The sequence below is a fragment of the Solanum stenotomum genome, chromosome 11 (assembly GCF_019186545.1).
Source record: "Solanum stenotomum isolate F172 chromosome 11, ASM1918654v1, whole genome shotgun sequence".
Classification (NCBI taxonomy): Eukaryota; Viridiplantae; Streptophyta; class Magnoliopsida; order Solanales; family Solanaceae; genus Solanum; species Solanum stenotomum.
The window spans coordinates 44,789,427-44,801,923 of NC_064292.1; the positions used below are offsets into that span (position 1 = coordinate 44,789,427).

The 12,497-nt window shown below is 35.1% G+C and overlaps 1 protein-coding gene across 1 annotated transcript; it reads right to left on the reverse strand.

Annotated features, from left to right (window-relative positions):
• Window positions 1-1,221: 1,221 nt before the first annotated feature.
• On the reverse strand, window positions 1,222-10,546 carry LOC125845565 (NAD kinase 2, chloroplastic-like). Its single transcript, XM_049525101.1, has 8 exons — window positions 10,010-10,546; window positions 7,256-8,614; window positions 6,180-6,301; window positions 5,919-6,060; window positions 5,606-5,830; window positions 5,347-5,421; window positions 4,098-4,199; window positions 1,222-1,635 (listed from the first exon to the last, which is right to left on the reverse strand). Exons 1-8 carry the CDS (start codon window positions 10,232-10,234, stop codon window positions 1,432-1,434), a joined length of 2,454 nt encoding a protein of 817 aa, XP_049381058.1. The 5' UTR covers window positions 10,235-10,546; the 3' UTR covers window positions 1,222-1,431.
• Window positions 10,547-12,497: the final 1,951 nt, after the last annotated feature.

Here is a 12,497-nt window from a genome sequence, read left to right on the forward strand (position 1 = left end):
TTAGAAATCAAAAGTCCACCCTTAAAGTAATGTGATAGTAACTTCATTAAATTAACTATAATTTGTCTTAATAATATAGTATCAACAATGACATAATATTTTGGTTGTGTTAATATATGTATATGTGAATTCACATATATATAACCCCACATATTAGGTCCTTAATTATACTTTTTGTACAAATCATACTCTATAGACATTAATGTCATGTTGATTCTTGAACAATACTGATTGATGAGGTTATGTCCATTAACTTCCTCATATGGTAAAGTAGACAATGGTCATATTTAAATTAAAAATTTTGATACCATGATTTTGATAGTATGATAATAGCATGCATATTTTTTCGTTTTTTTTTTATGATATTCAATATTTATAAAAGAAAAAATGTTAAAATATCGAATACCATTCATATTATTATTATTATGATACCAACAAATTTACAAATTAGTATTAGTATAAAATTAATTATTTAGACATGAAACTTGAATTATCCTATCGTAATTGAAATGTCTTTTTTTTTTTGTGTAATTGATTAACGAAGAAAATTACTTGTACTTTTTTTTTTTGAGTATTTCTATATATTTAAGGTGTTAGTACATAATTGAAAAGTTTTTTGAAAAACTAAAGTCATAATTCTCAATGATATGATTATATATAAGACAAAGTTGAAACGTACTCGAATTAAAAATATCAACTCAGTACTAAATTAATTTGGTATAGTAATAGTATACACTATTTAAACATCACTAGTTTTCCACTAAAAACTATTCCGCGACTATTCTCACAAACATTTTTATTGAATCAATATGAAAAGAAAAAGATAAGTAATTGCTTCATATGGAAAAAATAGGAAGCTTCGCAGTGTTATAGGCTAAATCTATTTTTCACCATGTTTTTTTTTTCAATGAGCCGGTTGGAAAAATGAGTAGGAAAATCATGTTCTATAGCACAAATTTCCCACTGATTCACGGTGGGACAAACCTTTGTTTCTAGTAGATAATATTTTAAAAATTGAAAACCAAAACTATTGAGCCGAAGTTTTTAATACCGTACCATGCCCACCCCTATAATACTGATTGATGAGGTTATAGGGGTTCACTCTTTTGACAGGGTGAATCAACATTTCCATTCAATAAAAAGAGCCTCAAGAAAAAGGTATGATGTAATAATAGAAGATAACTTCTCAATGAAATATTTCATAATGCAGTAAGGCATTATCTGCTCAATCTAAAATAGCTCATCAATGCTATAACAACAGGAAAATGGGGAAAAAAATGAATTTTCTACTCTGTAAAGTGGATATTCTGTAATCCAGTTGTTCTTATATGACTATACAATTTATTTTTTACATAAATGTGGGGATGAATAGTTCAAGTTGTCTATGGTAATATTAACAGTGTTACCAAAAAAAGATAGTTCAAGTTAGCTTCAGAGTGCTTTCTGTTCTAGTCTTTGGTTCCAATTCAGGCAACGGGTCAAGCTAGAGAACCAATCACCTGTTTGGTCATACTTATTGACTGTAGGAAGCGGATGAGGGCTCACACATATTCGAACAGAATCTCCTCTCAACAGTTCTTGTCGTCTCTTCCCATCAAAGGAGACCCAAGCATTGTCACGTGCATCCTCTGGAATCTGTTTACACGCAAATAAGTTGAGCTTCTAACCAAATAGTATGAGATGGCATCCAGAACAGAACAAACAGTTCAGAAAGAAGCAGTTGGGACTAGGATTCCTACTAGACACAACTCGCTGAAATCATGGAGGTTTCATGGTGTGACATCAATAGATGCCATCAAGGTGTCAATCGTCAAACAAGATATGACAGTGTGCATCAATAAATTGGACGTTCATCCGGGTGTCGATTGTCAAATAAGATAGTTGTATACAGGCTTTTGCACCAATAGTACTCCATTCGGACAAAAAATTAAAGCATCCTAAGAAACCTAAAGTAACTCAGGAATCATGTCAATCTCCATTTAAGAATATTGACTAGTACATATTCTAATATGGCCTATTAAAATCAAGCACATATTCAAACACATTTAAAGAAATAAAGGGCGAGGTTGTAGCTTCTGTTTGTCTTTTCAGTTTCAAAGTATTAGTAGTTGCATATGGTGCTTCAGATATGTGAACTGGAAGATGTGTTTCTACAGAAAAAATGCAAAAAGAGACAGCACCTATGGGGCTTTAAGTGAAAACTGGCAAGCAAAGCACACACTTGCTCAAAGTGAAGCGCTCAATTAATGAATTACTTAAAATATCTAGCACAAACAAACTACAACATAAAACATTATATTGCAATTGAAATTACTAATTTCAACATCCATCATACATTATTGACAATAATAATAAAAAAACTCAAATTGAACATCATTGAAATGTAATTTCAACAGGAATAAGAAATTACTCATATATAAAACTGATTTTCAACTTCTGATTTTGATAAATCAGCCATAAAAATGAATTAACTAGCAACATTCAATATAATATTTAATTGTATTAACAACTTCCCCACGGAGTAGACGAGAAGTCCAAGATCAGAAGCAGCAGAAGAAAGGACACACATTCTAGAAGAAGAAAAAAACTGTTGACGTTATGAGAGAATATCCCATTGTACAGGTAAAGAACCTATACAAGAATATGGTTCTCTACAATAGACATCGAGTGGCATGTAGAAGACTAGTCCTCATTTGTACTAAAGTATATTCTATCCCTTCAAAACTATTCTATTTCTCTGTCCAAACTACTTACATAAGCTCCAATGATGGTACATTCAATACCCTGTCTCTTCTTTTCATCATTGTGAAAGTCTAGCTGAACAAATAGTGGCATTATTGTGGCAGACTGTTTTTTGATAAAGGTAAAGTCATTATTGTGGCAGACTTTTCTCACTGTATGCAGACAAATTCTGCATTATCCACCATAATCCACCTTAACTGGCTCTCTACTTTCCAAAGCAAGCATAGGTGGTCCAACATTTACACACGTAACACCACCTAACATATGTTGTATTCTTTATCAAATTGCAGCTGTAAGAATAGCCCCTTAGTTACTTGCCAAGTGAAAAAGATTTTTTTTGTCAAAGTTATAAAATTCAAAGTTAAGAATATGGAAATGCACCTTTCTCCTAAACGATTGTATCAAACAAGCACCATTATTTTTTTCTTTCCATCTCACTGTATCTTGGTCCATTTGTGAGATATCCATTTATATAAGTTTTGTAGGGTTCTTCTGAACCTCAAGCCCCAAAGAGTTTCTCCATTGCGTATATTATGTATGTGAGCAGTTGTCTTTTTTTCTCTGGTATCTGTATACCAACTACAGTTGGACAAGCATTATCAGAATGTCATCATCAAATCATTGTGCTTTCAGAAACGGACTTAGTGTCTACATCCAACTGAACAGACTGTTCCATCATAACAAACTCTGTCTGATGGAACATTTGGGTGCACCTGCATGACATCTGTCTACTTCTAGTTTGCTTCCTCTTTTACTATTCCTCATCATTCAATCTTTTGAAACCAACGAATGCCATCCTTAAAATAAGTTGTCTATTTTTGCACAACTGATCAATCCATTTTTTTTCTTTCAATGGGTCCATCCTTCAACTCTTTCTTGCTTAAATACCCCCACTAGGTTCACTAGTAAGGATTCAAACTCGTGACAAGCGGCTAGAACACAGTCCATGTTTCTACCTTAGTCATTGAACCAATGACCAGGAGACAAACAAAAGACATTGACAAGTAAAAGATGAATAAAGAATCATCATCCCACTTCCACGGATTGGTTATCGCATAGTTCAAGACATCCTCCTAAAGCATACAACTCTGGGATCCTGTGTTAAGAGATCACTAATGACCAAGATACAACAATGCTCCTATATTCTTCTCAAATATTTTTTTCAGTTATTATTCTTCCCAATTTTTTTTCTAATACTTTCCAATTCAGTTAAGGTATTCAGTATGGGCTTATAGTTAGAAATTAGGTCCATTAAGTATCACTTCCCAGAAAGTATAAATGAACATCAAGCTACTAGCACCAGTAATTAAGATAACTTATTTTATGACTATTAAGATATTAACTGAGAAAGTCACCTTTAATTCCAGCTTTGCAGAGTCGGGGAAAATGACAGGTCTGGATGAGAGCGTGTGTGGGCAGATTGGTGTGAAGAGCATGCAAGGAACATTTGGGTGCACCTGCATGACATAAATTTCCTTGTGATATATTGATATTCTATTCTAGCAACCACTTGGTCAAGACAAAACAATCAACTACATTAACCAGAAGGAGCACAGTTTTGAAGGATGCTTCATCGTCAATTAAATGAACGATAAACATACAACTTCCAAAATTTACAAATTAATCTATAGCAAAACCATTTACTACAAGATGCAATTTCAAGATTGAGTGAGTGGAATGAAAGAATCAGAGGGAAGTCTTCACAAAGCTAAAACTTCTTAGCAGTACACTGAAAACTCATTTGTTTAACATAGTTCCACCAATTTTCTTTTGATGCCAAAAAACAGTTCATACTTGCTGACAACGTGATTGAGTGCTGCAAGTTACGGACTTATTGCACACATTGACACTAAGAGTGACATTTTATGAAATAATTTTATGATCTCCACTATTCCCAATCAGTATAATAAATAGGATCCCGAAACAAGATTATGCATTTATTGCTTTATCATGAATAATAAATAGGAAGTGGAAAGAAGTAAACCACTTGATCAATATTAGATTAAGTAAGGAGCAAAGAACCATAAACATCAATACCACTGAATACAGAACCACAGAAAGAAGCTTGCCATCAGTTTTTTTTGGTAATCAATGATAGGTTTTCAACCTTTTCCAGAAAAATTAATAGTAGGTTTTTATTCAGGAGCCCAACTGCAACTAACTTAGCAGCTTTCTCCCACATCTTCAAAGTGATCTTTTTATATATTTCAACTTCAGTATCTGTTGCATCCCCCCATTTCCACATCAAGATTTAACTATTGACAAGAGGAATCACTGCTTCTACCAATAGCTCTTAAAATATGTCATGAAGCTTCTATATCTTTACTATTAAGTGAATAATGCAGTCTTCTTTCTTTCCCTTATCTCTTCTTCTCCTATTTCTTCTTGAGAAGGGAATGGGTAGTGTACTGCTTCTCTGTGGTTCTTTTTCAGTAGTTCATTATTGCCACAACAAACTGCTCAAGCTGTGAACCCCTCACAACTTACACTAGTTCTGTAATTCAGCTTTAACTCAACCTTTGCTTTGGATACCACTCATTACACTATGCTCAATTTTATTCATGTAAATTAAAAAGGTTCATATCTTTCAGAGATAATAGGTACCATGGAACCTCCAGCAGCCGTAGAATAAGCTGTACTTCCAGTTGGTGTGGCTACTATGACCCCATCAGCTTGCACCTGCCAAATAACATAAACTGGCGTCAGGTATCTCCATATTCTCTAGCTCCCTAATCAAGTGGATGCTTGTTGAAACAAAAAAGTTGTCTTGGAAGATCTATAAAGCCAGAAATATGAAAAGTGGGATTCTTTTGTTCTTCTGAAAGGGCAATGGGGTGGCTGGGAGTGCTTTACAAAAATGCACCTTTGTAATGAGGCGGTCATGTTCATAACACTCAATTTTGGAGAGATATGGATTAGAACCACGATCAACTACAACTTCATTTAGAACATCAAACACCTTTCCAGGCATTGCTTTCCCATTTCTGAATATTTCACATTGAAGACGCATTCGCAGAGTTATATAGACACCATCCAGAGTTCCGATTCCATGAATGACTTGTCTTAGATCCTTCTTATAATCCTCGAACTGTATATATTAATAAGAAAAAGTAAGAGGAGAGACTTTCCAAGTGAATTAAGGACTAAATCATAACATTGTCAGTCAGGAAGCATACTGTATGGGAAGTGAGAAATCCAAGGGATCCTAGATTAAATGACACAACAGGTGGGATTGCCCCTCGAAATAATTTTGAAGCATGGAGTATAACTCCATCTCCTCCTAGGCAGGCAACAAAATCAACCCTCTCATGAAGATCACTGCATTAGGTACATCAGGCAAGGTTAGCATCTTTTTGTGAAGTAAAAGAAGTGAACCGAGACAAAAAAAAAAAGAAAAAAGAAAAGCTATCTGCAATACAGTTTATGAGTCATCCCACCTAGTATCTTGACTATAAAAGGTCTGAACAAACCCGAAGCCTGGAATTTGAGCAAATATATCATGCACCTCCGGTTCAACAAGAACATTCATTTTCTCTTGGTAATACAAGAAAGAAGCAACCTTCAAAGAAGAATGAAAATAGAAAAGCAAATGAGTTAAAACTATGAGATAGTAAACTAGTTGCCTGAGATGCTTATCTAAAATAAATGTAAAACCAAGTAATAAAGAACAATAAGGACATAGTTTCCCCTGTATAAGCATGCTGAAAAAGAAAATAGTGGATCTGCTAGAAGTGCATATTTTTCTGAAATATGGAACCTTCAAAGATAAGTTCCATACATGAATCATAGAGCTATGCACAACAAGTTGAAATTATATGTTCTCAAAATGAAACAAATGGAGGAAAATCTCCATGGTTTAAGCTAACCAAGATTCAATTGGGCAAAATTAAGAAGTGACTTGCATGACACACTCAAATTCATGTAGGAGGGATGAAATCAGTGGACAAGAAGATCCAAAATGATTAGAGAAAATTAACGGTCATATATTCCTTTCTCATTTTGGTTGGCGGATACAAAATTGGACAGAAAGTAGATGAACTCATATTACAGATGATTGACAGTCACTAAATGTTCATTCACAAATTAACGGCAGGTTCTGTAACGTGTTTGTATATGCTGATGGACTAGTATGACAAAGGAACATATGTCGAGCATATTCTTTTTATTCTAATTGTTGATAATGAATAGACAGGAGCAAGTAGGCCTATTTGATCTCTCAGCCTGGATTTTTCAAGATATATACATAAGAGTTCAGAAAGAAGATAAGATGATTGTGTAGCTCAGAAATTTCAAATGAGCCAAATTAGATGTCTTACTCTCAAGGAAAATTTGAGGGTCTTCCTTTCAATTGTAGTAAACACAAATGTGAGCCTTGCAAGAGTAAATTAGCAGCTCTATTTAACCTACTGATAACTGTATGCATCCTCAGGAAAAATAAACAGGGAGAGCATACCCAGCATTAACAGAGTAGTCAAACAGAGTCCAAGATCAATTAATGATAACTGGTAAGCACCTCTTTGGCTTCTTCCAAAAGTTCTTGTCCCAGCTTCTTTAGAAGGAGAACAGTCTTTGGCGTGGATTTCCATGAAAGCTTCTGCTGCTGGGTGCTAGGATCAGTGAAGGTCAAGGAAGATTCTGCCTTCTTTCTGGACTGCACTCTTACCACACCAGTTGAGGACGTGCACATATTTCCTTCAATCAGCTCCATGTTAGCATCAACTGAAGGTTTAGGGGCCTCAATGTTCTCCCTAGCTTCAGGAATTTGTCTAAGAAGTTCCTCAGCAGAAGTTCTGTTGTTTGATCTTCTAGGTAGTGTCCTTTCATGATCAGTCGCAGAAACATCTTCATAAGTAAGAGTTTCATTTTCTTCTGAGTTAGGTGGAGAGCCTACCTCCTGCGTTCCACTACTACCACACAATGGATTCCCACTGGAGGGGACATCCTTATTGGCATTGGGCACAATGTCTGGTGTGTAAAGAGTCATGTATTGTCTCCATTTAGAGACCATAACTGATGTCCTCCAAACTCCTTCCCTGCTGTGGAGATAAATGGGTTTTCTGTATACATCAGAGACCATTGCTGCAAACTTCTCAACCTGCTGCACTGAAGGTGTTGTGCCAACTTCAACAGGAAGTTTAAGAACTTCAATATCTCCAAAAAAAATGGCTTCATCCAGAACTTTTTCATAGAAGTTGTCCTTTATAGTCTCAGCTCTGAGATCTATAATAGTTTTGAACCCTCTCTCCAACAGCCATCTAAGACCTTCTTCAGTTACCTGGCCACCTCTCCAAAAAGCAACCTCAGAACTTGCAGACTCTGTCTCTTCTTCCGATGAAAAATGAACAGGATCCCAGTTAGCAAACAATGCATGGCAGGGATGATCATCTCCGCGGGAAAATCCAGAATCATAACATAAATTCTTCAGCCTTTGCAGCTTTCTCCATACAGCAATGCTCCTAGGATCATCCGGTGTTAAAAAGTTTTCAAGAGCAACATGCAAGCTCTCACAATACCTCTTCATTTCACCTCTGAAAAAAGCTAGTGGAGGAAGCTTATCATCCATTTCATGCTCATCAAAATCACTACATGTGTTGATTATCAAGGATCTCCCTGATAGGACATCCTCCCTCCCTTTGTTTAGAAGACATACCATGCATCCTAGAACAGAAGCTATTTTGTCCTCCAGTAAATGTTTATCTTCTGAGGGCACATCATATGAGATACAACATTCTCCAGTCACTGGATTGCATAGTGTGTCCATTAACGTGTTATGAAGTTGTTCGGCAGCTCGAAGGATTCTACAATATGCTTCTATCTCAGCAATGTCCCCAGGTAGAGGGCCAATCCAGGGTAACTTTGATATACCACGGGGCTGGGGAGTACAAATTTCAGGAAAACAGTCAGCTAACTCATGAAGTTCAAACCAATAACTATTCAAGTAGACGGAAACTATTTCGAACTTTATGATACCCCTAGTATACGGAGTAGTCCTTTCTTTTGTCAATAGGGTTACTTATATCGCAAAATAAAAATAAAACTGAGCAGAAACCATCCTGGATCACAACTTATCATAAAAAAGATAAAAAATAAACCATCCCTGATCCAGTAAATAAACAATGATAAAAAGAAGGCAAAACATAAAAATACTGAACTAATTAGAAACAAAAAGGAGAGGTAACAAGAACAATAACATAGTTGAAAGATTTGTGTGCAAACGTTGGTTTTGCTTAAGAAATAAATTAATCAACTAAGTTGTTTCAAACAAGAAACACTTGGCTTTTGTATCAGTCTATACAAGAGACACCAAAATACTGAAACAGGCAATATGCCACATTATTGTGGGGGGAAACAAAATAGCTAGAAGCAGATCTGATAGCTAGAAACCCAAGCCTATCATTGTTGTGTTTCATCCACTATATGCAATCCAAGAAAATAGAGCATTGGTTGGTAATTGGATTCAATAAAGATAGAAAGGAACACATAATAATACACACGTTCCGACTTCTGCTTAGAGTTCATCTCTCTCTTCTTTTACTTCCTATTCTATGGCACGTGAAGGTTCAACAGTGGCATATCTTACATGAAGTGAACTGAAAGACAATCTCAAGTCTACTCATTTGAAGACTCATTGGCCTGTAAAGTGACTAGTACATTTCAAGCAAGATCAAAGGTAAGCTTCCAACACCATCCCTTTCTGTCACCGTCAGTGCAGCCAGCTAACAACAACAACATACCCAATATAGTCCCACAAGTGGGGTCTGGGGAGGGAGGGTAGAGTGTATGCAAACCTCACCCTTCTACCTTGTCAGGTAGATAGGTTGTTTCCAATAGACCCTGAGCTCAAAGAAAGTAAAACACAACATTTATACATAAGCAGTAACAACAGCGCGATAGTAAGAAAATAGAGGCATACAAGACAAAAGTAGTACTCCATAGAAAACTAAGAGTGAGAAATACGGAAATACTAAAATAATACAAATAGTTCTAGCCGGAGAGACCAGATGCAAAACTATTTAATACTAGCCTTCTACCCAAATACCCAACCTCCACACCCTCCTTTCAAGAATCATATTATCGAGAGTCATATCCTCACAACTAGCTAATTAACAAAATAACAGGGCAAATATCCAAAGCTTTAAATGACAGAAATCAAACTTGAATTACAGGGGAAAATAAGTGGGAGTGGACTACATTTCTGTTTTCACAACCAATTCTCTCCACAACTTTATAGACATTGATCAATTAAAGCAAAAACAGGAACACCAACCTGAGAATCCAAGCCAATGTTAGCAGAGAACGCATTGGAGAGATCAGCACTGACAACAAGCTTCATTCTTCGCCTTTCAACACATTTGAGGTTCCTTCGCAACACAGACCCATATGAATATGAAGACCCAATTCCAAACCTTGAAATCTTTCCACATCTTAGCTGACGAAGATGAATTACCCCTATCCGACCCATACCAAACTGGCATGGACAATAGGTTGCCATACCACCATTCAGGGGGGAAAACTAACTACTAAACTCCAATTCTTTACCAGAAAAATCACTGCAACAAATCAAGAACTTTGGTTTCTCGATATCTGGGTTAGTATAATCCAAACTTGAATTTCAAGATTCTTCGTATTGATTTCTTGAAGTCGAAATTCTTATTGTGTTGCTTCTCTCAAGAACAAACAAAGGATCATTTCAACAATCCCCAGATTTTGGGTGCGTGCTTATTATGTCTAATTTTCAAGAATTTCAAGCTTCAATGTGAAGTGTTGATAATGGAGTTTGAAGCTGTATATATGGGGGCGGGAAAAGAGGGAAAGTGGTAAATGTGATGAAATTGGATGATTTTAGCTACAAGTTGTAAGAAGATGAAAATTAGTAACTAGATTTCTGTGGTGGAGTGTTACGTATTCTTTATCTATATTTGATATTTTTGAATATCCAGTGTCTTAATTAGAAAGTGTTTTTCTCTAGATTTTCTAGCACGAAATCAAATTTAATTGTACTAGTAAGATAATGAAAATTGTGGGAATCAATGATGAAAATTTCCACAACAAAGCAATGCCCAAAAGTCTCATGTCTTTCTTGGTCAGACTAATCCAACCGGCGATTTTCGACAAGTCTTTCCGAATTGGAAGAGCAAGAAGCGGAACTTGTCCCGGAGTCTCGGAGACTCATTCTGACTGAAATAAGGGATGTGTCTTTACCAACTTCCAAATATTCTATTTTAGAGAAAAAATGTGCTCTGTCGATTGTTGTGCTCGTGTTAACCAAGTCATCAAGTGCCGTAAATTTTCCCGGGGGATATTGGAGTATTGGTTCGACTTTTCCATTTTTTATTGTTGATTTTAAAGATGAAAAATGAGTTGAAATTATATTATGAGATGTTTTCCAATTTTAAAATACAAGAATTTAGAATTTTATTAGTTAAGGTATTAATTTTAAAATATAATAAAAAATCATGACCAAAATGTATTACCTTTTTGAAAAACACAAATATAAAAATTATTTTTCATATCTCTTATCGTCTTTGTTGCTATAGCATGTCTCATGCTATGTATGAGCAAGGGTGGAGAGGGAAAAGGGGAAATTTATGAAAATTCTAGCTCCATTGCTATCAATTGCTTCTAAATATGTGGCGGTTCGTGTTTTTAGAAGATCAAATTTACTCTTAACAAGTGATTTATGTCTTCTCTACATAGAAGCAAGCAAGAATGAACTAGAAATCAACATGGGTTGCAATGCAGTGGTGGAATTATCACACCTTTAACTAGACATTTCGGGTTCGAGCCTTGGATATGGACAAAATTTCATTGGGAGCACAACCCCTAAATAAATCCTGCAGTGCGCAGTTTGATATTAATCGAGACTCTAATATGGATTCCGGACACCAAGTGAAAAATCTCAAAAAAAAAAAACAACAAATAAAACTATTCCACGAGGACAAAACGTTATAACCAACATTAGACTTTGGGACACAGTTCGAATAAGCAAAGCATGATGCAACCAAATCTTCTATGAATATGACCTTGCATATACATGTTTTAAACTTAATTATCGAGAATATTTTTTTATGACTATATTGAGTATTAAGAGTCTAAGGGTTTATTCGATCGTTTGTTATGAAAAATATTTTCTAATTTTTTCATGGTTGTTTGTTCAATATTTTTGAAAAACACAATCTAGAGAAAAACAAAAATAATTTATTCGGTATAATTCCACAATGTGGAATATGGAGAGGGTAGAATGTACACAGAGCTTACTCCTATCTCGTGAATGCAAAAGGTTGTTTCTAAAAGATGCAGAATGATATATTTAACATAAATTTTAATAACTTACTTTTAGCCTCATATTATTTTGATTTTCAACAAGTAAAAACCACTTTGGAAGGCCATCTAACCACTCCATTTTGGTGCCAAAGTAAATTTTCAATTCTACATCTCAAATATTTTTCTAGCCTTGTGAACTTCGTATTTTCAAGTTATTATAGTGCAATTAAATTAATTGAAAACTAGAAAGTCCTATTTTCACCACCTTTGATATCAAATAGTTAAATATTTTCAACTCTTACCGTAATATTCATTCTGGTTAGCAATTCAATTAAAACATACAAACCATCAAATATAGGAATATATTATGCTTGCAAACTATGTAGTTGTCCAAAAATGTTTTTTAGAGAACGAATTGCCAAGTAGTATAAACAAAACATTATGAACAATATCATACTCAATGTGATCCCACAAGTAGAATATGGAGAGGT

Bases quoted from the DNA above. Each gene is read 5' to 3' on its own strand.
- LOC125845565 (XM_049525101.1), bottom strand. From the start codon at position 10,234: ATGGCAACCTATTGTCCATGCCAGTTTGGTATGGGTCGGATAGGGGTA. The intron at 6,302-7,255 runs GTGCTTACCAGT...TCTTCTTTGAAG, and splicing joins TTTTGGAAGAAGCCAAAGAG to GTTGCTTCTTTCTTGTATTA. The intron at 5,831-5,918 runs GTATGCTTCCTG...TAATATATACAG, and splicing joins GATTTCTCACTTCCCATACA to TTCGAGGATTATAAGAAGGA.